This window comes from Coregonus lavaretus (assembly GCF_964263955.1).
Source record: "Coregonus lavaretus genome assembly, chromosome: 1".
In the NCBI taxonomy this organism is placed as follows: Eukaryota; Metazoa; Chordata; class Actinopteri; order Salmoniformes; family Salmonidae; genus Coregonus; species Coregonus lavaretus.
Window position 1 is genome coordinate 3480683 of NC_139988.1, and position 26032 is coordinate 3506714.

The 26032-nt window shown below is 42.9% G+C and overlaps 1 protein-coding gene across 1 annotated transcript in view; it reads left to right on the forward strand.

The window, feature by feature from the left end:
• LOC311118953 (neurexin-1a-beta-like) overlaps positions 1-25415 on the forward strand; it is a gene marked incomplete at both ends in the record, with an annotated part of 435621 nt that extends 410206 nt beyond the window's left edge. Inside the window, one exon of the mRNA XM_084157689.1 lies at positions 25108-25415. Coding sequence (XP_084013815.1) covers positions 25108-25415 — 308 coding nt within the window. The remainder of the gene's footprint in view (positions 1-25107) is intronic.
• Between the last annotated feature and the right edge of the window lie 617 nt (positions 25416-26032).

A 26032-nucleotide genomic window follows, 5' to 3' on the forward strand; every position in this document is an offset into this window, starting at 1 on the left:
GCCATGGCCATTCCAAATACAGCTTTACAGGAAGTAAAAGTGCTCCATTGAAGCCTATGGAAAACAGTGCAAAGGGTCCATAGAGCACCAGCCACTGTAATCCATTATTTAATCAGGTGCTGCCTGGTAGACACATTAAGGAATAACTGAAGTCAAAATGAGAAGTTTTGTCTCCATATTGTGACCTGGGAACTTCCCTAGCAAGAGTGAGATGAGGACACATCCTCCTCACCAATTGACACCAAATGATTGTAGGCTACTCCATCACAGCAGCTGTGAAAATCAATCATCAAGCAGACCCTTGAGACCCTTGAATACCCTCTGCTTGTTGGCCAATGACAGATAAAGCTATGCTGACTCTTCGACCAAGGTAGTCAATATGCTGTGAACCATATTTGCTATATTTAGTTATTTTGTTGCATTTGATGTTGGCCTATCTCTCCCTCGGTTTACACACACACATAATAATAATAACTTCCATGTTCTGTGAGGGAACAGGATTTCTCGGTCATGTCTGCTTGAATGTCAGACCCCATCCCCCCTCCTCTCCCTGTATCCTGATTCCTCAATATTTATCTTTTCAATTATTTCTTATTCCTCTTTAACCTCCTTCCATCTCTCCATCCTTCCATCCTTCATCGATCCTTCCATCTCTCCCTCCCTCCCTCCCTCCCTCCATCCATCCATCCTTCCATCCATCCCTCCATCCATCCATCCATCCATCCATCCATCCATCCACCCATCCATCCATTCATCCATCCATCCACCCATCCATCCATCCTTCCATGCCTCCATCCTTCCATCTCTCCGGCTTCGCATCAGCATCATCAGCATAGACATTGACACGAAGACATGGTCTCCGTCCCAAATGGCACTCTATTCCCTACATAGTGCACTACTTTTGACCAGAGCCCTAAATACGGAATAGGGTGCCAGTTGGGACCTAACCAATGTGTCTGTGTATTCCTTTGGAGTGGCAGATGACAGATTTAGCCCTAGTGAGGGAGCTTGCCTCAGTGGTGGTGGCGACAAAAAGTCCATGCAGCGTGTGTGAAAATGTTGATACGGCCCACTCTGGGTTTTTAGAAATGCAACTCCCGGGACCCATCTCTGGGTTCACCAAGCGGTGGAATTGCTTTCTGCAGAGACATTAAACAAACAGAAAAGTAAACACTCACCAAATTCTTACCCCCCTCTGCCCCTCACACACACACACATGCACATACACACACACACACCCCTCCCCCCCATTCCCGTTAGGAAAGGTCTGTGATCCGTGAAATGCATTATTGCTTGAGCCAGAGGAATGGAATAACGTTCATAAAACATTGTGGCATTACCTTTAAGCGTTCCAGCAGGCAGCAGCGGCCTTGCTCTGTCCTCATTGGTCCCAGCCAAAAGAGCAAATTTTCACTCACACTGGATTGAACTTGTGTTCCGATGAAAACATGATTTCATTAGTTCAGTATAGGTTACTACAGCCGGCCCCAGTCCGGTGAAAACATGATTTCATTAGTTCAGTATAGGTTACTACAGCCGGCCCCTGTCCGATGAAAACATGATTTCATTAGTTCAGTATAAGTTACTACAGCCGGCCCCAGTCCGGTGAAAACATGATTTCATTAGTTCAGTATAGGTTACTACAGCCGGCCCTTGTCCAATGAAAACATGATTTCATTAGTTCAGTATAGGTTACTACAGCCAGCCCCTGTTTTCTTCTAATAATTTCTGAAGAGGATATAGATCAGCCAAAGACTCACACCAGATTCAACCAATTGTTGCATGATTGGACAATTTCTTTACATTTTAAAAGGAGATCTGATTTACCAACACTTGTCACTGTATCCAAGTCCCCTCACCCATCCATCCAGAACATTTTCTTGCTGAAGCAGCCACTGTGGTTGCATCCAAACTGGGACCCAGTGGCCCTGGTCAAAAGTAGTGTACTATATAGGATGTAGGGTACAAATTTGGATGGACTGTGAATTTAGCTGTGGTCATGCAGAGACAGAAAGCAGTGATACTTACTTCCACCTACCCTACTCCCATTTCCTGTCCCTCTCTCCCCTGGACCCAGATCCACTCACTTTTAGCGTTATGGGTAAAATGGCTCCATTTACTAGGAAGAGTCAAGCACGTTTTATTAATCCTCACAGCGTTAGTTGAACTAATTTCATGCTCGCTCGGTCGGTTCTTTGTTCAATTCACAGTCCTGTGAGCATTACCAGATAGCCAGAGTCACTCTGGGCTCTCACATCATGCCAGGAATCGGACACTCTGGTCCACACTCATGGAAATAGAATGACATAAAATACAATTATAATTATATTGCCATGCTTAGGGCCAGGGCCAGCTTGCCTTACTGAAAGTAAAGGAACGGATGGAGGAATGAGTGGCATCACCTCTTCTTCTCAAGGACACATGGCTAATTAAAGAAGTGATGGAAGATTGAGTCAAGTTATATCTAAGGACAGACTTAAAGGTCCAATGCAGCCGTTTTCAGTACCTTACTGTGATTGTTTTCAATTAAAATGGTAAAAAATTATTAACCCCCGCTCCTTCTGCTGCCTAACCAGCTCCTCTTGCCGTGCCTCTACACCTTCCTTCTCCCTTCTAGCCTCCTGTAGCGCCTCCCTCTGACCGAATACCTCCTGCTCCCACCAATAGCCCCCGTAATCTGGTGGCCTCCTCTCCTAACCAGCAGATCCGCCCTATCGCGGCCTCCTGCTGCCTCGTCGTCCACACCGTGTGTCCCCCCCAAAAAAATTATTGGGGTTGCCTCTCCACCCTGATCCCTTTCAGGGCCTCCATCTTCCTTGCCAGATCCTCTCTTATCTCCTGCCAAGTCCATCCTCTCTGCTCCTCCTCGGCACACTGCTTGGTCCAGGTCTGGTGGGATCTTCTGTCACGTTCGTTGATTGACGGGACAGACCAAGGCGCAGCGTGATATGCATAAATGTTTATTATAACAAATAAACAACGACAAAACAATAAACCAACGACACGTGAAGTCCTACGGTAACAAACCTCACACGGAACAAGATCCCACAACCCACTAGTGCCAATAGGCTGCCTAAGTATGATCCCCAATCAGAGACAACGAGCTACAGCTGCCTCTGATTGGGAACCACACCGGCCAACATAGATCTACACATAATAGAACTCCAACCTAGAATATATACAACAAAGAATATTCACACCCTGACTCAACATTTAAGCGTCCCCTGAGTCAGGGCGTGACAATCCATCAAAACAGGCTGAAATTTCAGGCAGTCTTTCCAACAGCTCTTACACTAAAAGGGCATTATCATAATTTTGACAATTTCACAGTATTATTCCAACCTCATAGTGTGGAAATATTTGTAAAATACAGGATAATCAAGTTTATGACTGCACTGAGCCTTTAATATCTGACTTAAACAAAAATTCCACCCAAAAAACGACCTTTTGGTATTTGTTTCATTAGTCCATCGTTGATAAAATGCATCATACCAGCTGTATTTCTGTATTTTGAAAGTTATATATTTTGAAAACTTGATTGCTGACATGCAAAACATTTTGGTATCAACAATGGACTAATGAAAGAAATACCAAAATATAGTTTTTGTGTGGATTTTTTAAAGGTGTGACTTCTTCATGTCCAGGATTGGGGGGGGGGGGGGGGGGGGATGGGGTGGGGTGGGGGGGGTGGATCTTAGGATAGTAGCAGCTCTAGCAGTGCTTGAGTTGATACAGTGACCTGTATGTCTCTGAAAGGAAGAGATATTGGGATGAATGGATGGCATCACTTCTTCTTCTCTTAATTGAAGAGGAAAGGACTGATTATAGGTCATACCTAAGTGTGTTAGGCCTTCTGGTAGGAAGCTGTACTCCAGTAGTAGGTTGCTACAGTTACCTGTCTGCAGGGCTGATCCTCTGCTATGGTGCGACGAGTCACAGTTAGACAGCTAGTGATTATGGGGCAGGATATGTTGGAGCCAATATACCATTAACCTAAGGTCGACGTCCGCGCCCCCGCGGAAATATAATTAGCCTAATAACAAAATATGTCAGTTTAAGCTAGAGATATCAAGTTTTCTTGTATTGGATGCATCTCAATCCACCGCATCCGCCTGTGTAACACTTCTGCATTTGTGGTGAAATGTGATAGAGCTAGAGCAGTGTTTGTCAGACCATGAGACATCCCGAAAATCGGTCTTCTCACAAAATCTTCAGTAGCGTCCGAATGGTTTGGCCTACAAAACTATTATGACCCCTGGCAACACCCTATTCCTAACCCTGACTCTAGCGTTGCCCCTGGCAACATTTCAGGGTATCTCCTTCTCCTTTCTCTCCTTTCCTTCCCCCTTGTTCCCTTGTTCCCTTGTTCCCTCTCTCTCTCTCTCTCCCTCTCTCCTGCAAACTCTCGCTAGTATTACGTTTTTAACTGTGAGCGAGAGTTGCGCCTTTTCCTTGCAACTAAAAGTCAGAAAGATGAGACAGACTCTCATGAACACGATGGTGTCATCCGTTTTGCTCTACGACTCCCACGAGCGTCTTGGGATTCTGTCTGTAGAGTCCGAACAGTTTGGGCTACACACTAATATGACCCCTCCGTGGAAAGGTGAGACTCTCACGAACACGTACATGTCAGTTGTCTGAAGGTCCCCCAGTACCAGTTGAAAAAATTAATGGAAGTACTGTATATACAGTATGGACACTGTTTAGTAGTGAATCTGTTATTCTATGTGTTTGTATGGGCTAATAGCAGTAAGACCAAAAATATTTGTTCATCAAATATTTTTTATTATTTTTATACTTCAAGGGGTCTTAAAATTCTAAATCAAATAGCTAAATGAGCCTTGGTATGACCTTCTTAAAACAATTCCATATAGTGTAGTAGAACCCCCCTCCCCCCGGATTTAGACAGGGTTTAGACTCTAGGGGGATAGATTATACATCTGAGTGGATTACAGTGATGTGTCAGTGAGCATGTCAACTAAACCTGGATCTCACTAAGGAGTATCCCCCAGCAGTTTTACAGACATTCCTCATCCTAGCTAAAACTATCTAAATCTGCCATGTTACATGGCTATAGCTTCTGACCTAAAATGTCCTGGATGCAATAGTGTAGTGTAAATCTTCACAGTATATCTGCCATTTTACATTGCTATATCGGAGCATCCCCCCTGCAGACATACAGATATACAGTTGAAGTCGGAAGTTTACATACACTTAGGTTGGAGTCATTAAAACTTGTTTTTCAACCCCTCCACAAATTTCTTTTTAACAAACTATAGTTTTGGCAAGTCGGTTAGAACATCTACTTTGTGCATGACACAAGTAATTTTTCCAACAATTGTTTACAGACAGATTATTTCACTTATAATTCACTGTATCACAATTCCAGTAGGTCAGAATTTTACATACACTAAGTTGACTGTGCCTTTAAACAGCTTGGAAAATTCCAGAAAATTATGTCATGGCTTTAGAAGCTTCTGACAGGCTAATTGACATCATTTGAGTCAATTGGAGGTGTACCTGTGGATGTATTTCAAGGATTACCTTCAAACTCAGTGCCTCTTTGCTTGACATCATGGGAAAATCAAAAGAAATCAGCCAAGACCTAAGAAAAATAATTGTAGACCTCCACAAGTCTGGTTCATCCTTGGGAGCAATTTCCAAATGCATGAAGGTACCACGTTCATCTGTACAAACAACAGTACGCAAGTACAAACACCATGGGACCACGCAGCCGTCATACCGCTCATGAAGGAGACGCGTTCTGTCTCCTAGAGATGAACGTACTTTGGTGCGAAAAGTGCAAATCAATCCCAGAACAACAGCAAAGGACCTTGTGAAAATGCTGGAGGAAACAGGTACAAAAGTATCTATATCCACAATAAAACAAGTCCTATATCAACATAACCTGAAAGGCCGCTCAGCAAGGAAGAAGCCACTGCTCCAAAACCGTCATAAAAAAGCCAGACTACGGTTTGCAACTGCACATGGGGACAAAGATCATACTTTTTGGAGAAATGTCCTCTGGTCTGATGAAACAAAAATAGAACTGTTTGGCCATAATGACCATTGTTATGTTTGGAAGAAAAGGGGGGGCTTGCAAGCCGAAGAACACCATCCCAACCGTGAAGCACGGGGGTGGCAGCATCATGCTGTGGGGGTGCTTTGCTGCAGGATGGACTGGTGCACATCACAAAATAGATGGCATCATGAGGAAGGAAAATTATGTGGATATATTGAAGCAACATCTCAAGAAATCAATCAGGAAGTTAAAGCTTGGTCGCAAATGGGTCTTCCAAATGGACAACCCCAAGCATACTTCCAAAGTTGTGGAAAAATGGCTTAAGGACAACAAAGTCAAGGTATTGGAGTGGCCATCACAAAGCCCTGACCTCAATCCTATAGAAAATGTGTGGGCAGAACTGAAAAAGTGTGTGCGAGCAAGGAGGCCTACAAACCTGACTCAGTTACACCAGCTCTGTCAGGAGGAATGGGCCAAAATTCACCCAACTTATTGTGGGAAGCTTTTGGAAGGCTACCCGAAACGTTTGACCCAAGTTAAACAATTTAAAGGCAATGCTACCAAATACTACTTGAGTGTATGTAAACTTCTGACCCACTGGGAATGTGATTAAATAAATACTTTTTTTTACTAGGATTAAATGTCAGTAATTGTGAAAAACTGACATTTAATTTAATTACATTTAAAACTGTATTTGGCTAAGGCGTATGTAATCTTCCGACTTCAACTGTACCTCATCCTAGCTAAAGCTGTGAACATGCATGGCTATAGCTAACTAAACTGTCCTGGGTAGGATACTGAAGTTTAGTGCACATCCTCAACTGTAGTACTCTATAGTATTAATACTATTACTATTAGTACAACACACTCCTGTACTGTATAGTAGTATTACTAGTAATATTAATACAACACAACCCTGTACTGTATAGTAGTTTATTTTTTTATTTTTTTATTTTTTTATCACCTTTATTTAACCAGGTAAGCCAGTTGAGAACAAGTTCTCATTTACAACTGCGACCTGGCCAAGATAAAGCAAAGCAGTGCGATAAAAACAACAACACAGAGTTACATATGGGGTAAAACAAAACATAAAGTCAAAAATACAAAAAGAAAATATATATACAGTGAGTGTGAATGTAGTTATGGAGGTAAGGCAATAAATAGGCCATAGTGCAAAATAGTTACAATTTCGTATTAACACTGGAATGATAGATGTGCAAAAGATGATGTGCAAATATAGATACTGGGGTGCAAATTAGCAAAATAAATAACAATATGTAGTATTACTAGCAGTATTCGTAAAACACACTTCTGTAATGTATAGTGTTATTACTAGTACTATTAGTACAACACACTCCTGTACTGTATAGTATTAGTGCTAGTACTATTAGTACAACACACTACTGCCCTGTATAATAGTGTTACTAGTACTATATATATATATATACACTGCCGTTCAAAAGTTTGGGGTCACTTAGAAATGTCCTTGTTTTTGAAAGAAAAGCAATTTCTTTGGCCATTAAAATAACATCAAATTGATCAGAAATACAGTGTAGACATTGTTAATGTTGTAAATGGCTATTGTAGCTGGAAACGGCTGATTTTTAATGGAATATCTACATAGGCGTACAGAGGCCCATTATCAGCAACCATCAGTCCTGTGTTCTAATGGCACGTTGTGTTTGCTAATCCAAGTTTATAATTTTAAAAGGCTAATTGATCATTAGAAAACCCTTTTGCAATTATGTTAGCACAGCTGAAAACTGTTGTGCTGATTAAAGAAGCAATAAAACTGGCCTTCTTGAGACTAGTTGAGTATCTGGAGCATCAGCAATTCTGGGTTTGATTACAGGCTCAAAATGGCCAGAAACAAAGAACCTTCTTCTGAAACTCGTCAGTCTATTCTTGTTCTGAGATTCCATGTCAAGAAACTGAAGATCTCGTACAACGCTGTGTACTACTCCCTTCACAGAACAGCGCAAAATGGCTCTAACCAGAATAGAAACAGAAGAGGAAGGCCCCGGTGCACAACTGAGCAAGAGGACAAATACATTAGAGTGTCTAGTTTGAGAAACAGACGCCTCACAGGTCCTCAACTGGCAGATTCATTGAATTGTACCCGCAAAACACCAGTCTCAACGTCAACAATGAAGAGACGACTCCGGGATAATGGCCTTCTAAACAGAGTTGCAAAGAGAAAGCCATATCTCAGACTGGCCAATAAAAACAAAAGATGGGCAAAAGAACACAGACACTGGACAGAGGAAGATTGGAAAAAAGTGTTATGGACAGACGAATCGAAGTTTGAGGTGTTCGGATCACAAAGAAGAACATTTGTGAGACGCATACCAAATGAAAAGATGCTGGAGGAGTGCTTGATGCCATCTGTCAAGCATGGTGGAGGCAATGTGATGGTCTGGGGGTGCTTTGGTGGTGGTAAAGTGGGAGATTTGTACAGGGTAAAAGGGATCTTGAAGAAGGAAGGCTATCACTCCATTTTGTAACACCATGCCATACCCTGTGGACGCCACTTGATTGGAGCCAATTTCCTCCTACAACAGGACAATGACCCAAAGCACAGCTCCAAACTATGCAATAACTATGTAGGGAAGAAGCAGTCAGCTGGTATTCTGTCTATAATGGAGTGGCCAGCACAGTCACCGGATCTCAACCCTATTGAGCTGTTGTGGGAGCAGCTTGACCGTATGGTACGTAAGAAGTGCCCATCAAGCCAATCCAACTTGTGGGAGGTGCTTCAGGAAGCCTGGGGTGAAATCTCTTCAGGTTACCTCCACAAATTGACAACTAGAATGTTAAAGGTCTGCAAGGCTATAATTGCTGCAAATGGAGGATTCTTTGACGAAAGCAAAGTTTGAAGGACACAATCATTATTTATATTAAAAATATTTATTTCTAACCTTGTCAATGACTACATTTCCTATGCATTTTGCTATATTTCCTATTCAAACTCATTTCATGTATGTTTTCATGGAAAACAAGCACATTTCTAAGTGACCCCAAACTTTTGAACTTTAGTGTACGTATTCAGACCCTTTGCTATGAGACTCGAAATTGAGCTCAGGTGCATCCTGATTGCATTGATCATCATTGAGATGTTTCTACAAGTTAATTAGAGTCCCCCAGTGGTAAATTAAATTGATTGGACATGATTTGGAAAGACACACACCTACAATGGCTTGCGAAAGTATTCACCCCCCTTGGCATTTTTCCTATTGTGTTGCCTATCAACCTGGATTTAAGATGGATTTTGGGGGGGGGGGGGGGGGTTGTATCATTTGATTTACACAACAAAATATTTTTTATTGTGAAACGAACAAGAAATAACACAAAAAAACAGAAAACTTGAGCGTGCACAACTATTCAACCCCCAAAGTCAATACTTTGTAGAGCCACCTTTTGCAGCAATTACAGCTGCAAGTCTCTTGGGGTATGTCTCTATAAGCTCGGCACATCTAGCCACTGGGATTGTTGCCCATTCTTCAAGGCAAAACTGCTCCAGCTCCTTCAAGTTGGATGGGTTCCGCTGGTGTACAGCAATCTTTAATTCATACCACAGATTCTCAATTGGATTGAGGTCTAGGCCTTGACTAGGCCATTCCAAGACATTTAAATATTTCCCCCTAAACCACTCAAGTGTTGCTTTAGCAGTATGCTTACGGTCCTGCTGGAAGGTGAACCTCCGTCCCAGTCTCAAATCTCTGGAAGACTGAAACAGGTTGGGTTTGCACCAGATATAGTGTTTTCCTTGACGGCCAAAAAGCTCAATTTTAGTCTCATCTGACCAGAGTACCTTCTTCCATATGTTTGGGGAGTCTCCCAAATGCCTTTTGGCAAACACCAAACGTGTTTGCTTATTTTTTTCTTTAAGCAATGGCTTTTTTCTGACCACTCTTCTGTAAATCCCAGCTCTGTGGTGTGTACGGCTTAAAGTGGTCCTATGGTTGTAAATTACAGGTTGTAATGCAACAAAATAGGAAAAACGCCAAAGAGGATGAATACTTTTGCAAGGCACTGTATCTATATAAGGTTGACCGTGCACATCAGAGCAAAATCTCTGACAGAGCTCCAGAGTTCCTCTGTGGAGATGGGAGAACCTTCCAGAAGGACAACCATCTCTGCAGCACTCCACCAATCAGGCCTTTATGGTAGAGTGGCCAGACGGAAGCCACTCCTCAGGAAAAAGCACTAAAGGCACCTAAAGGACTCTCAGACCATGAGAAACAAGATGCTCTGGTCTGATGAAACCAAGATTGAACTCTTTGACCTGAATGCCAAGCGTCACATCTGGAGGAAACCTGGCACCATCCCTAAGGTGAAGCATGGTGGTGGCAGCATCATGCTGTGGGGATGTTTTTCAGAGGCAGGGACTGGGAGACTAGTCAGGATCCAGGGAAAGATGAACAGAGGAAAGTACAGAGAAATCCTTGAGGAAAACCTGCTCCAGAGCGCTCAGGGCCTCAGACTGCGGTGAAGGTTCACCTTCCAACAGGACAATGACTCTAAGCACACAGCCAAGACAACGCAGGAGTGGCTTCGGGACAAGTCTCTGAATGTCCTTGAGTGGCCCAGCCAGAGCCCGGACTTGAACACGATTGAACATCTCTGGAGAGACCTGAAAATAGCTGTGCAGTGACGCTCTCCATCCAAACTGACAGAGCTTGAGAGGATCTGCAGAGAAGAATGGGAGAAACTTCCCAAATGCAGTTGTGCCAAGCTTGTAGCGTCATACCCTTGAAAACTCGAGGCTGTAATTGCTGCCAAAGGTGCTTCAAAAAAGTACTGAATAAAGGGTCTGAATACTTTTGTAAATGTGATATTTCCGTTTTTTATTTCTAATACACTACCAGTCAAAAGTTGGACACACCTACTCATTCAAGGGTTTTTCTTTATTTTTACTATTTTTTACACTGTAGAATAATAGTGAAGACATCAAAACTAAGAAATAACACATGAACTCATGTAGTAACCCAAAAAGTGTTAAACAAATCAAAACACATTTTATATTTGAGATTCTTCAAATAGCCACCCTTTGCCTTGATGACAGCTTTGCACACTCTTGGCATTCTCTCAACCAGCTTCACCTGGAATGCTTTTCCAACAGTCTTGAAGGAGTTCCCACATATGCCGAGCACTTGTTGCCTGCTTTTCCTTCACTCTGCGGTCTGACTCATCCCAAACAATCTCAATTGGGTTGAGGATGGGGGATTGTGGAGGCCAGGTCATCTGATGCAGCACTCCATCAGTCTCCTTCTTGGTAAAATAGACCTTACACAGCCTGGAGGTGGGTTGGGACATTGTCCTGTTGAAAAACAAATGATAGTCCCACTAAGGCCAAACCAGATGGGATGGCGTATCACTGCAGAATGCTGTGGAAGACATGCTGGTTAAGTGTGCCTTGAATTCTAAATAAATCACAGACAGTGTCACCAGCAAAGCACCCCCGCACCGCAGCCAGGCCTTCACTACAGTCTAAGTACTCCTGTTCGCTCCATTACTTCACAACAAGGAGAACAAGAACAGGCCTCACCCTCACCTGAAGTAACCCCTCACCTTCCCCTCTCCTCGCTCTCCATGGGAGAATCTCAATTGCGTACTCCTCTGCTCTCTCCTTGCCTCCTATTGGTGGAGAAGGTCAGAGGGGAGGGACCTCATCTAATGGGTTTGGAGAAGGAGACGAGGAGAGAGGAGAGAGTAGAGAGTAGAGAGTAGAGAGCAGAGAGGAGAGAGGAGAGAGGAGAGAGGAGAGAGGTGTATGTTACTCCTTCAGCACTCACCTTCCTCCTTCCTTATCTCCCTGCTCCCATTCCCTACTCTCCATTTCTCGTCCTCACTTACCTGCACCTTCTCCTATCCCATTCCCCATCCCTCACCCTGTTCCCTACTCTCACTACTCCCCCCCTTCTCTCCCGCCTTCCCCCTCAACCCCTATGTTCTCACCCCAGTGCAAATTGCCAAACAAATGAACCCCTCGCCAGGGACACATTAGGATAAATTATCTTTAAAGAAGACCATTTATTTAAATCTCAACTGACAGGGTGGAATCTCTGATTCCATTTCGCTCCTCCTTGAGAGAAGCAGAGGATGAGGGGGGGAGGGGGGGAGGGGGGAGGGCATGGGGAGCATCAACTATTTCAAATCCATTTAGATTAGTGGTCCCATAGCACCAGCGCTCATATTACTGAGAGAGAGAGAGAGACAGAGAGACAGAGAGCTGGGGTCTCTTTAGGTGGACATCTATAGAGGAATAGTGAGAATAAAATCCTACAATAACCTCTCCTCTTATTCAGAGCAGAGACATTTCACCCAAGCTGTCACTTCCAGGAAATAGACCATCAGAGATACTAGATCCCATTTTCCAAACCTCATTTTACCTCATTTTATTCTAACTACCTCTCTTATTGCCTCTCTTTCATACACTGACACCTCTGCAATTTAGTGCCGTGCCATTACATTCTGCTCAATCAGATGTACACTGAATGGACAAAACATTAGGAACACCTGCTCTTTCCATGACATAGACTGACCAGGTGAATCCAGGTGAAAGCTATGAACCCTTATTGATGTCACTTGTTAAATCCACATCAATCAGTGTAGATGAAGGGGAGGAGATAGGTTAAATAAGGATGTTTAAGCCTTGAGACAATTGAGACATGGATTGTGTATGTGTGCCATTCAGAGGGTGAATGGGCAAGACAACATATTTAAGTGCCTTTGAACGGTGTATGGTAGTAGGTGCCAGGCGCACCGGTTTGTGTAAAAAAATGCAACACTTCTGGGTTTTTCACGCTCAACAGTTTCCTGTGTGTATCAAGAATGGTCCACCACCCAAAGGACATCCAGCCATCTTGACACAACCGTGGGAAGCATTGGAGTCAACATGGGTCAGCATCCCTGTGGAACGGTTTCGACACCTTGTAGAGTCCATGTCCGGACAAATTGAGTCTGTTATGAGGGCAAAAGGGGGTGCAACTCCTTATTAGGAAAGTGTTCTTAATGTTTTGAACACTATATATCATGGTGAATAAGAGTCAAATTATATCTGCTCATCTCTTGTTTTTCAGGTATATTGGGAGATCTCCTATCTCTCCCGCTGAAACCCAACCACCCATCAAGGCCCCGACAGCCTTACTGAGGGGAAATGACTAGTGACTAAATGACTGAAACCCAACCACCCATCATGGCCCCGACAGCCTTACTGAGGGGAAATGACTAGTTTCTAAATGACTGAAACCCAACCACACATCATGGCCCCGACAGCCTTACTGAGGGGAAATGACTAGTGACTAAATGACTGAAAACCAACCACCCATCAAGGCCCCGACAGCCTTACTGAGGGGAAATGACTAGTGACTAAATGACTGAAACCCAACCGCCCATCAAGGCCCCAACAGCCTTACTGAGGGGAAATGACTAGTGACTAAATGACTGAAACATTACACATGGTCGTAGGGTTATAAAACATGAATAAAACAGCAGGGGGTTTCATTATGGCCAGGAAATGACATGCTATTCCCTACTTAGTGCACTACTTATTGCCAGGGCCCATTGGGCTATGGTCAAAAGTAGTGCACTATAGAGGTAATAACATGTCATTTGGGACGCACACTAAGAGTCGCACTCAGAGATGAAATGAAGAGAGGGAGGTTATTCTAGAAGCATCAGTTCACTCCTTTAAACGTTTCCCCGATTTCAGTTCATAGTACCTTTCTCTCGATCACAATATCTTTCTCTCTCTCTCTCTCTCTCTCTCTCTCTCTCTCTCTCTCTCTCTCTCTCTCTCTCTCTCTCTCTCTCTCCTTTCTCCCCTCTCTCTCTATCACTCTCTCTTTCTATCTCTCTCGCTCCCCCTTCTACCTCTCTCTCTTCCCTGCTGTGGCAACATGAAGCTAGGCTCTCAACACTTTAAGGTTGTTTTTTCTCCATCTAATTTTACCCTTGGGTACGCTCGAGTAGATTTCATAAGAACGCCCATCATTTTAAACACTTGTTTCAGGCATAATTTCTCCCTGGGTTTATGGGTGCCTTCGCTCTGCCACGGTGATGGACTGTTAATGAAAAGACAGGCAAATGCGGAGAGGAGAGGAGAGGGAAGCATTCTGGGACTGGGACAGTGGTGAAGATATATGGGATGGCACTACTTCCACATGAGATTCATTATTAGAGATACTGCAATCAAAACAGATTTTTTAAGTTCCTTTATGCTATTTTATTTATTGAGGACAAACGAAAAGACAAACGCCCAGTAACTCTCCAGAAGGGGGGTTGGCAATCCCTGCCTCCTTGAAAGACGGCAGAGAGCTAGAGACCTGAGCACCAAACAAAACCCATAAAATGGTGGACCTACAGTACATCTACTGAATGAGTAGGGCAAACCGATGACTATGCTCTAATAATCTTCCATGTACATTTAGGGTTCATTTTAATTATATTAAATCTTACTACATCTACTGCATGAGTGACGCTAACTGGTGAGTCATGTGTTTCATAGGTTGTTCTATGGGTTGTCTGTTTAATAGGTTGTTCTATCAGTCGTGTCTTTCATAGGTTGTTCTATGGGTCATGTCTTTCATAGATTATTCCATGGGTCGTGTTTTGTATAGGTTATTCCATGGGTCGTGTCTTTCATAGGTTGGTCTATGTGTTGTGTGTTTCATAGGTTCTTCCATGGGTTGTGTGTTTCATAGGTTCTTCCATGGGTTGTGGGTTTCATAGGTTCTTCCATGGGTCGTGTGTTGTATAGGTTCTTCCATGGGTCGTGTTTTTCATAGGTTGTTCTATGGGTTGTGTATTTCATACTCCCTCCCCTAAACCAGTCTACTAGGTAGTGATACTTACTGTACAGTACTCACTCCCCCCAGACTAGTCTACTAAGTAGTGATACTTACTGTACAGTACTCACTCCCCCCAGACTAGTCTACTAAGTAGTGATACTTACTGTACAGTACTCACTCCCCCCAGACTAGTCTACTAAGTAGTGATACTTACTGTACAGTACTCACTCCCCCCAGACTAGTCTACTAAGTAGTGATACTTACTGTACAGTACTCACTCCCCCCAGACTAGTCTACTAAGTAGTGATACTTACTGTACAGTACTCACTCCCCCCAGACTAGTCTACTAAGTAGTGATACTTACTGTACAGTACTCCCTCCCCCCAGACTAGTCTACTAAGTAGTGATACTTACTGTACAGTACTCCCTCCCCCCAGACTAGTCTACTAAGTAGTGATACTTACTGTACAGTACTCACTCCCCCCAGACTAGTCTACTAAGTAGTGATACTTACTGTACAGTACTCCCTCCCCCCAGACTAGTCTACTAAGTAGTGATACTTACTGTACAGTACTCACTCCCCCCAGACTAGTCTACTAAGTAGTGATACTTACTGTACAGTACTCCCTCCCTCCAGACTAGTCTACTTATTCAAGATAAATCAATTATTCGTTCATAATAACTACAGTTAGGCTACAGCTTTTATCTATAAATAATTTTAGTTTAAGTCCTTTCCTTCACCCTCTGCTCCATCTATAACTTCATCAAACATGTACAAATCTGACAAAAGCATAATAAGAAAAATCTAGCAAAGTAGATGAAACATGAATCATTGTCATAGCATAGTGAGTTAGCTACAGGGTACAGTTCATTTGATGTTCATGTCAACAACGTTCACATTATCTTACTAATTGGTCTCCGTTAGCATGCATGATGTGCTAATTGGTCCCAATTAGCATGCATTATGTGTTAATTGGTCACCATTCACATGCATAATTTGCTAATTGGTCCCTATTAGCATACATTATGTGCTAATTTGTCTGCATTATGTGTTAATTTGTCTCAATTTGCATGCATTCTGTGCTAATTGGTCACCATTAGCATGCATAATGTTTTAATTGGTCACAATTAGCATGCTTTATGTGTTAATTGGTACTATGATCATACAGTATATGCTAATTGGTCACCATTAGCATGCATTATGTGCTAATTGGTCCCCATTAGCATGCATTATGTGCTAATTGGTCCCCATTAGCATGCATTATTTGCTAATTGGTCACCATTAGCATGTATTATGTGCTAATTGTACTGTACTGTACAACCAATGCTTGGGGTAAGAGGACAGGAGAAGAGCTTTCATGTGATTAGTATAGAGAGTAGAAGATGAAACTGATAGATTCAAGACATGCAGCGGGCAAAAGGAAAAGTCATTTATTTCTATTATCTTTATAAATGGATCATGAAGAAACCCATCAGGAGGGTGGGAGACTGGGCATGCTGGGTGTTATTCTGACCTGAGATCTGCATCTTATTTGGAATTTTCTCAAAGTCTGCCATTGACATCAATGAATGATTTAAAGCGAAAATCCAAGTTCTGCACGCTTGATCTTCACTCTGAATCAGGCCTGGTGAGGACAGCAGGGTTGTCACATAAGCCAGTCGTATGACCCACTCCTGGAGTGTCTCATGTGGTCTCCCTTACCGCTGTCACCGCCACTGTCTCCGCGGGCAACAGTTGACAAGACGATGGGTGAGGTCAGAGAGAGGTTGCTTGACTGGCCCCATACGAACACTTCACTCTCTCGCTCTTTCTACCTCTTTCCTTCCTCCTCCTCTTCCTCCTCTCTCTCTGTCTCGCTCTCTCCCTTCTCCCTCTCTCTATCTCTCTTCCCTCCTCCGCCAGCCACCACGTTATCTTCACTGTCAAATCTTTAACCCTGAACCGAAGAATAGAGAGAAAATGTTAAAAAGTAACCCACTAGAAATGCTCCCCTCTCCTTTCACAATGTTAGCTAGAGGAGGAAGAGGAGGGGAGAGTCGTCAGAGTGTCAGCCGGTGGCTTGTGTCAGCCGGTGGCTTTCTTCACACCTGTCTTCAAGGATAAGTGGGCTTGTCACGGGCAAATCTAATCTGTCGTTAGGCTCAGTCACACTCAATCCCCTAGCGGCGCTAACTCTCATCTACTCCTGTCCTTGACTGTCTGCTAGCATTGTTAGCTGCTCACCTGCACTACTGCATCTCTCTACTCCTGTCCTTGACTGTCTGCTAGCATTGTTAGCTGCTCACCTGCACTACTGCATCTCTCTACTCCTGTCCTTGACTGTCTGCTAGCATTGTTAGCTGCTCACCTGCACTACTGCATCTCTCTACTCCTGTCCTTGACTGTCTGCTAGCATTGTTAGCTGCTCACCTGCACTACTGCATCTCTCTACTCCTGTCCTTGCATCTGTGACTGTGACCCAAAGCACCCTATTTCCTATATAGTGCCTATATTTATTCATGTATTTATTTATTTAACCTTTATATAGTCCCTACGGGCCCTGGTCAAATGCAGTGCACTATATACGTAAGTAACATGGTCCACTTGGGAAACAACCTATGTCTGTTAGCATTGTTAGCCCCCCTGCTCTAGTGGTCCCCTCAGCACAGGAGGTTGGTGGTACCTTAATTGGGGAGGACGGTCTCATGGTAATGAATGGAGCAGAATTAGGGGAATGGTATCAAATACATCAAACACATGGTTTCCTGGCCTCCCGAGTGGGACAGGGGTCTGAGGCACTAAATCGCAGTGCTTGAGGCGTCAATACAGACCCGGGTTCGATCCCAGGCTGTGTCACAACCGGGACACCCATGAGGCGGTGCACAATTGGCCCAGTGTCGTCCAGGTTAGGGGAGGGTTTGGCCGGCCGGGATTTCCTTTTCCCATCGCGTTCTAGCGACTCCTTGTGGCGGGCCAGGCGCCTTCAAGCTGACTTCTGTCGCCAGCTGGACGGTGTTTCCTCCGACACATTGGTGCGGCTTGCTTCCGGGTTAAACGAGCAGTGCGGCTTGGCAGGGTCGTGTTTCGGAGGACGCATATCTCTCAACCTTCGCCTCTCCCGTGTCTGTAGGGAAGTTGCAGCGATGGGACAAGACTGTAACTACCAACTGGATATCATGAAGAAATATATAATTATATCACTCCCCTCAGTATAACCTCCCCTCAGTATGAACTCCCCTCAGTATAACCTCCCCTCAGTATAACATCCCCTCAGTATAACCTCCCCTCAGAATAACATCCCCTCAGTATAACCTCTCCTCAGTATAACCTCTCCTCAGTATATTCTCCCCTCAGTATAACCTCCCCTCAGTATAACATCCCCTCAGCATAACCTCTCCTCAGTATAATTTTGAGAATGACACAAGTATTGGTCTTCACAAAGTTTGCTGCTTCAGTGTTATGAGATATTTTTGTCAGATGTTACTATGGTATACTGAAGTATAATTACAAGCATTCCATAAGTGTCAACAGCTTTTATTGATAATTACATTACGTTTATGCAAAGAGTCAATATTTGCAGTGTTGACTCTTCTTTTTCAAGACCTCTGCAATCCACCCTGGCATGCTGTCAATTAACTTCTGGGCCACATCCTGACTGATGGCAGCCCATTCTTGCATAATCAATGCTTGGAGTTTGTCAGAATGTGTGGGTTTTTGTTTGTCCACCCGCCTCTTGAGGATCGACCACAAGTTCTCAATGGGATTAAGGTCTGGGGAGTTTCCTGGCCATGGACCCAAAATGTTGATGTTTTGTTCCCCGAGCCATTTAGTTATCACTTTTGCCTTATGGCAAGGTGCTCCATCATGCTGTAAAAGGCATTGGTCGTCACCAAACTGTTCTTGGATGGTTGGGAGAAGTTGCTCTCGCAGGATGTGTAGGTACCATTCTTTATTCATGGCTGTGTTCTTAGGTAAAATTGTGAGTGAGCCCACTCCCTTGGATGAGAAGCAACCCTACACATGAATGGTCTCAGGATGCTTTACTGTTGGCATGACACAGGACTGATGGTAGCGCTCACCTTGTCTTCTCCGGACAAGGTGTTTTCCGGATGCCCCAAACAATCAGAAAGGGGATTCATCAGAGAAAATGACCCCAGTCCTCAGCAGTCCAATCCCTGTACCTTTTGCAAAATATCAGTCTGTCCCTGATGTTTTTCCTGGAGAGAAGTGGCTTCATTTCTGCCCTTCTTGACACCAGGCCATCCTCCAAAAGTCTTCGCCTCACTGTGCTTGCAGATGCACTCACACCTGCCTGCTGACGTTCCTGAGCAAGCTCTGCACTGGTGGTGCCTCGATCCCGCAGCTGAATCAACTTTAGGAGACGGTCCTGGTGCTTGCTGGACTGTCTTGGGCGCCCTGACGCCTTCTTCACAACAATTGAACCTCTCTCCTTGAAGTTCTTGATGATCTGATAAATGGTTGATTTAGGTGCAATCTTACTAGCAGCAATATCCTTGCCTGTGAAGCACTTTTTGTGCAAAGCAATGATGACGGCACGTGTTTCCTTGCAGGTAACCATGGTTAACAGAGGAAGAACAATGATTTCAAGCACCACCCTCCTTTTAAAGTTATTCTAACTCAATCAGCATGACAGAGTGATCTCCAGCCTTGTCCTCGTCAACACTCTCACCTGTGTTAACGAGAGAATCACTGACATGATGGCAGATGATACTTTTGTGACAGGGCTGAAATGCAGTGGAAATGTTTTTTGGGGATTAAGTTCATTTTCATCGCGAAGAGGGACTTTGCAATTAATTGCAATTCATCTGATCACTCTTCATGACATTCTGGATTATATGCAAATTGCCATCATCAAAACTGAGGCAGCAGACTTTGTGAAAATTAGTATTTGTGTCATTCTCAAAACTTTTGACCACGACTGTACAATAACAGAGACTTGAGCGAACAGCGGTGATTTAATCGGGAAATGAACAGAAAATGATGGCCGATGTTCTGGTCAGAGGTTATAGGACACCCAGCCGCTGCTTTGAACCGTTCGTTGTCCTCACAGTGATCTCTTAGATCTGACCCAGTCAGTCTTCTTGATGAGCTGTAATCTGCCATCACACTGTGTACTGGAACGTAGGAAGAGGAATAGAGGAGGAAGAGAAGAGATGAGAGTGTGAAAAGTACTTTATCGTTACATTTTAGTCATTTAGCAGACGCTCTTATCCAGAGTGACTTAAAGAATTGCATTCACCTTAAGATAGCTAGATTGGACAACAACATATCACAGTCATAGTAAGTTCATTTTTCCTCAATAAAGTTGCTATCAACAGTCAGCAAGTAAGGGGGAAAAAATTGAGTGCGAGTGTTAGTTCACAAAAGGTATGGGCTGTGAGATTATTTAAGCTACTCTTTGAAGAGATAGGATTTCAGATGTTTTTGGAAGATGTACTAGCTTCAGGGGGAAGCTGCTTCCACCATTGGGGTGCCAGGTAGGAGAAGAGCATGGACTGGGCATCGCGACACCGACATCGAGATAGAGAGAGAGAGAGAGAGAGAGAGAGAGAGAGAGAGAGAGAGAGAGAGAGAGAGAGAGAGAGAGAGAGAGAGAGAGAGAGAGAGAGAGAGAGAGAGAGAGAGAGAGAGAGAGAGAGAGAGAGAGAGAGAGAGAGAGAGAGAGAGAGAGAGAGAGAGAGAGAGAGAGAGAGAGAGAGAGAGAGAGAGAGAGAGAGAGAGAGAGAGAGAGAGAGAGAGAGAGAGAGAGAGAGAGAGAGAGAGAGAGAGAGAGAGAGAGAGAGAGAGAGAGAGAGATGAAGGGGAGAAAGAGATGACGGGGGAAGAAGAACAGAAGAGTGGAGGCTTATCAGAGTGAGATGAATTGAGATGGATTATAATTTGGAAGGCACTCGGGACACAAAGAGGGCTGTCTAATATCTAATCAGCTTCCCATTCAGCCGGTGCAAATGGCTCCCATAAGTGCAGTGTAGCTCAGTTATTAACCCACTGTTATCAAACATTTAGAGTTCATTACAGAGACCGCATTGGCCATTGCCTATTCATTTCATTAATTGAAAATGAATATACTGAAATTGATGGGGATCATTCGATTGCTAATTTGTACAGTGCCTTCAGAAAGTATTCATACTTGTGGTGCACGGGTCAGCTGTTTGTTCACCCGCACCCACCCGCAATAGCTAATAACCCATCTGGAACCGCCCGACTATATGTGAGAAAGATAAAATCTGAGGCCTGCACCCGACTCTAACCGCAAGTATAGAAATTGCGCTGTAGGCTACGGTCAGAGATGTCGGAAAGATTTTTTGACAGAGGGTGCAATTTTTGGGGGGCCTAATGTAGATGTATTTCTGCTTATAATTTCAGACATTTTGATAGGCTATGTGTTAGTAAACTTGCAGCTTCTCTTCTGTCATTATATGTTGCCTTAAAATACTAAATAAACCCTTGCTCACCAGAATGATGTCATAAATTGCTAGAATGAAATGAATGCTTCAATCTAGTTGACATCGGTAAAGTTCTCTGTCATCTCTGCTTCTTTCACGGAGCAAAGACTTTTGGGGACCTGGGAGAAAATACAATAACAATTTAAAAAACTGAAAGATTGTCTATGCAAAATGTCCAAATGGCATCAGTTTGACCGGTTGTAAGGAAATAGAAATGACCCAACATGTTTCTGATATAATTTCAGTTCGTCTTGGATACATATTTTATGTGGTTGAAATACTATCCGCTTTTATGATGCTGATAAAGATAGCGCCTCTACAGACAGTATCTAAGTGTCTTCGGAAAGTTTTCATACCCCTTGACTTATTACTTATTGGGCTCCAGAGTGGCGCAGTGGTCTAAGTCACTGCATCTCAGTGCTTGAGGCGTCACTACAGACCCCCTGGTTTGATTCCAGGCTGTATCACAACCGGCCGTGATTGGGAGTCCCATAGGGCGGCGCACAATTGGCCCAGCGTCGTCCGTGTTTGGCCAGTGTAGGCCGTCATTGTAAATAAGAATTTGTTCTTAACTGACTTGCCTAGTTAAATAAAGGTAAAACAAAATTACAAATGTTGTTGTTTTTACAGCCTGGAATGAAAATGTATTAATTATTTAAATGTTTTGCCCATCTACACGCAATACCCCATAATGACAAAGTGAAAACATGTTTTTAGACATTTTTGCAAATATATTGAAAATGAGATACAGAAATATCTAATTTACAGAAATATTCACACCCCTGAGTCAGTAATAATACTTTGTAGAAGCACCTTTGGCAGTGATTACAGCTGTGAGTCTTTCTGGGTCAGTCTCTAAGAGCTTTCCACACCTGGATTGAGCAACATTTGTCCATTATTATTATTTTTTAACTCTTCAAGCTCTGTCAAATTGGTTATTGATCATTGCTAGACAACCATTTTCAGGTCTTGCCATAGATATTCAAGTAGATTTAAGTAAAAACTGTAACTCTGCGACTGTAAGCAACTTCAGTGTACATTTGGCATTGTGTTTTAGGTTATAGTCCTGCTGAAAGGTGAATTCATCTCCCACTGTCTGGTGAAAAGCAGACTGAACCATGTTTTCCTCTAGGATTTTGCCTGTGCTTAGCTCCATTCCGCTTCTTTTTTATCCTTAACGATTACAAGCATACAAGCATCTAGGGTAGGGGAGGGAATGGCCGGCAGGGGATGTAGCTCAGTTTGTAGAGCATGGCGTTTGCAACGCCAGGGTTGTGGGTTCAATTCCCATGGGGGGTATAAAAAAAAAAAAAGAATAAAAAAAAAAGATAAAAAAAAAAGATAAAAAAATACATATTAAAAAAAATTTATGCACTAACTGTAAGTCGCTCTGGATAAGAGCGTCTGCTAAATGACTTAAATGTAAATGCAGCCACTACTATGCTTGAAAATATGTAAAGTAGTAAGTAATGTGTTGTATTGGATTTGCCCCAAACATAACACTTTGTATTCAGGACAAAAAGTGAATTGCTTTGCCACGTTGTTGGCAGTATTACTTTAGTGCCTTGTTGCAAACACGATGCATGTTTTGGAATATTTTCATTGTGAACAGGCTTCCTTCTTTTCACTCTGTCAATTAGGTTAGTATTGTGGAGTAACTACAATGTTGTTGATCCATCCTCAATTTTCTCCCATCACAGCAGTTCAACTCTGTAACTGATTTAAAGTCTCCATTGGCCTCATGGTGAAATCCCTGAGCGGTTTCCTTCCTCTCCGGCAACTGAGTTAGGAAGGACACTATTATTATTATTATTATTGGAGAAGGAAGAGGAGTAGGCGGCAATAAACTTTAGTGATTAATTAGTTATTAACAGAATATATTTACAAAGGAATACATGTAGGAGCAGTCAGCATGGTACATCAGAACGCACAACTGCAACGAGTTTCGACTACTAGAGTCTTCCTCAGCCAGGGTTGTGGACGGAAGCTGTGCAACAACGGATGATGAGTGAAAGAGTAGAAAATAGATGACATAATGGGAAGGCAAGGCAACAGTGAAGAAGGAAATGAAAGGAGAAAGATGCTACCTACTCTATGTTTGAGTAATCAGCCAAAGTATTTGCACTTTTTATAGTGGCAATGATGCCCATAACACAGACTAAAGGAAAAATGGCCGCCTGATCTGTCAACAGTGCAAAGACAAAATGGCCTTGATCTCGAGAGACTTATGTCAAGTTATGATTAAGATTAATTTTTGCCAGTTACATGTCTCTAGAAATAGAGGTGGGGAGGGGACAGGCAAATCTCCCATGACAGGTAAATAACTATATACAAAACAAATCTACGATATTATCATGTTAGTGTATAGATGCAACATGACAAATAACGCACAGGAATGTATACAAAGGAGGTGCGTAAAGGGATACTCTATCAGAGCTGCGTGCGTAAAAGACAGTATATGCACTAGTGCGTAAAATATGTTGTATAAAAAAAAAAAAAACGAGGCACATTGTGTGACGATTATCAAAAACTCAGCAGAACAAGGAAATACAGTCTAGGCTGATCAGTCTAGGAAGGATTATGTATACTAGATAAAATAATTCAGCTCTAGTTGTTTGTTTAATCCATGGGGGGTGACAGTGTCTAGGAGAAGGATCCATTTAGCCTCTTTTTGTAGTAAGAAACGGTCAAAATCACCCCCTCTCTCATTCCTCTGCATTTTCTCTATAGCCCAGATCTTTAGTTCATTGACTGTGTGTTGGTGCTGAATAAAGTGGGCTGCTAGTGGGTCGTTTTCCTCCTTGCATCTAATAGAGCTTTTGTGTTCTATGATCCATGTTCTCAGTGCTCGTGTGGTCTTTCCGATGTGTAATTTGGAGCACGGGCACTGGATAACGTAGAGCGAGTCCGTGGAACGTATTATTTGACTTGTTAAGCACATTTTTACTCCTGAACTTATTTAGGCTTGCCATAACAAAGGGGTTGAATTCTTATTGACTGAAGACATTCCAGCTTTTCATTTGTAATTAATTTGTAAAACTTTTGAAAAACGTAATTCCACTTTGACATTATGGGATATTGTGTGTAGGCCTGTGTCCAAAAATCTGTCTAGATTCAGGCTAGAACACAACAAAATGTGGAAGAAGTGAAGGGGTGTGAATACTTTCTGAAGGCACCCTCATTTGCATCATAATGACAAGGCTGTTTCGCTCTAAATGGTCTATTATCATGCATTGGTCACTTTGAATCATTATGGATGTCAAAATGTCCTCATATCCCTACTCTTCCGTATTTGCCTTTTCAAGCAATGTGTGTGAGATCTGTGAGTTTTGAGCGGTGTTTACTTGTATGAGTTATTGTGGGTGAGATCATCCATGTCATGGTTATAAGGGATTGTTGGTAAGTTGGTAGGTGCACTGGTTATGAGTTAATAATAATAATAATAATATGCCATTTAGCAGACGCTTTTATCCAAAGCGACTTACAGTCATGCGTGCATACATTTTTGTGTATGGGTGGTCCCGGGGATCGAATCATACAAACAGAAGGAAGTGACTCTGTTGTTAAGTTACACTCAGGTCAGGGGATCTGGGATCTGCTAGCACACCTTCATAGCGGCAAAATATATTGATCATACTCTATATTGATGTTCAGGCACCTGATAGAAATCCATTCCCATTCTGTTGTCATTGTGTGAATTTCAATGAAGCTGAAAAGAAACTTCCATTGTTCTACTTCTTTATGAGTCTGTTTTATGAGCCTCTCTCTCTCTCTCTCTCTCTCTCTCTCTCTCTCTCTCTCTCTCTCTCTCTCTCTCTCTCTTTCTCTTTCTCTCCCTCTCCTCAGCTAACCCAACAGGCCCGGCGGTGAAGGGCTACCCAGGTCCATCGGAGGGGGTGTTCCGTGAGTCAAGTAGTACCACAGGGATGGTGGTTGGCATCATAGCAGCAGCCGCCCTCTGTATCCTCATCCTGCTCTACGCCATGTACAAATACCGCAACCGGGATGAGGGATCTTACCATGTGGACGAGAGCCGTAACTACATCAGTAACACATCGCAGTCCAACGGGACGTTGGTGAAGGACAAACCGCCGAACGCAGCCAAGACCTCCTTTAAGAGCAAAAAGAATAAGGACAAGGAGTATTACGTGTGATCCTTACTGTCTCTGGTCTTCACCACTGGCCCGTCAAACTTTTTTGATTCGAGAAGACCAATCAGGAGATCAGAAGACCACTAAAAAGTGTATAATAATGAACAAATGAAATTCAACAAAAACCACAAAATAACATTTTGTCTTTCATTTTACCTAAGACATGGTGGGGTGGTAAAAATAAAATATAAAATCTTCCTTTAGATTCTTAAAACCAAGCAAACTGGACTATAGGAAATAGCAACAGGGCGATAGAGGTACTGTATTGGACTATACTGATTATAAGGAAGAGGGTCTGGACTGTATGGCAATCAGCAGAATAATCTACAGGAGTACCTATACATCATAAACCAACAAATAATCTAACCAATTGTTCAGTGACTTGTTCAGTTTTGTTCAGTTTATTACCAGGATATTGTTTGGCCAAACGGGAGAGGAGAGATTCAAACGGGTGAGGAGAGGGATACAATTGAGGGAGATACAATATTATTACTATAAACTCCAATGTTTAATTTACATATCCTGTGTTTGTGTTAACTGGGACCTTTTCTACGAGAAAATACTTAAAACGAAAACGCATAAATGAGGTAAATAAAGAAAACCCAACGCCAAACATGTGC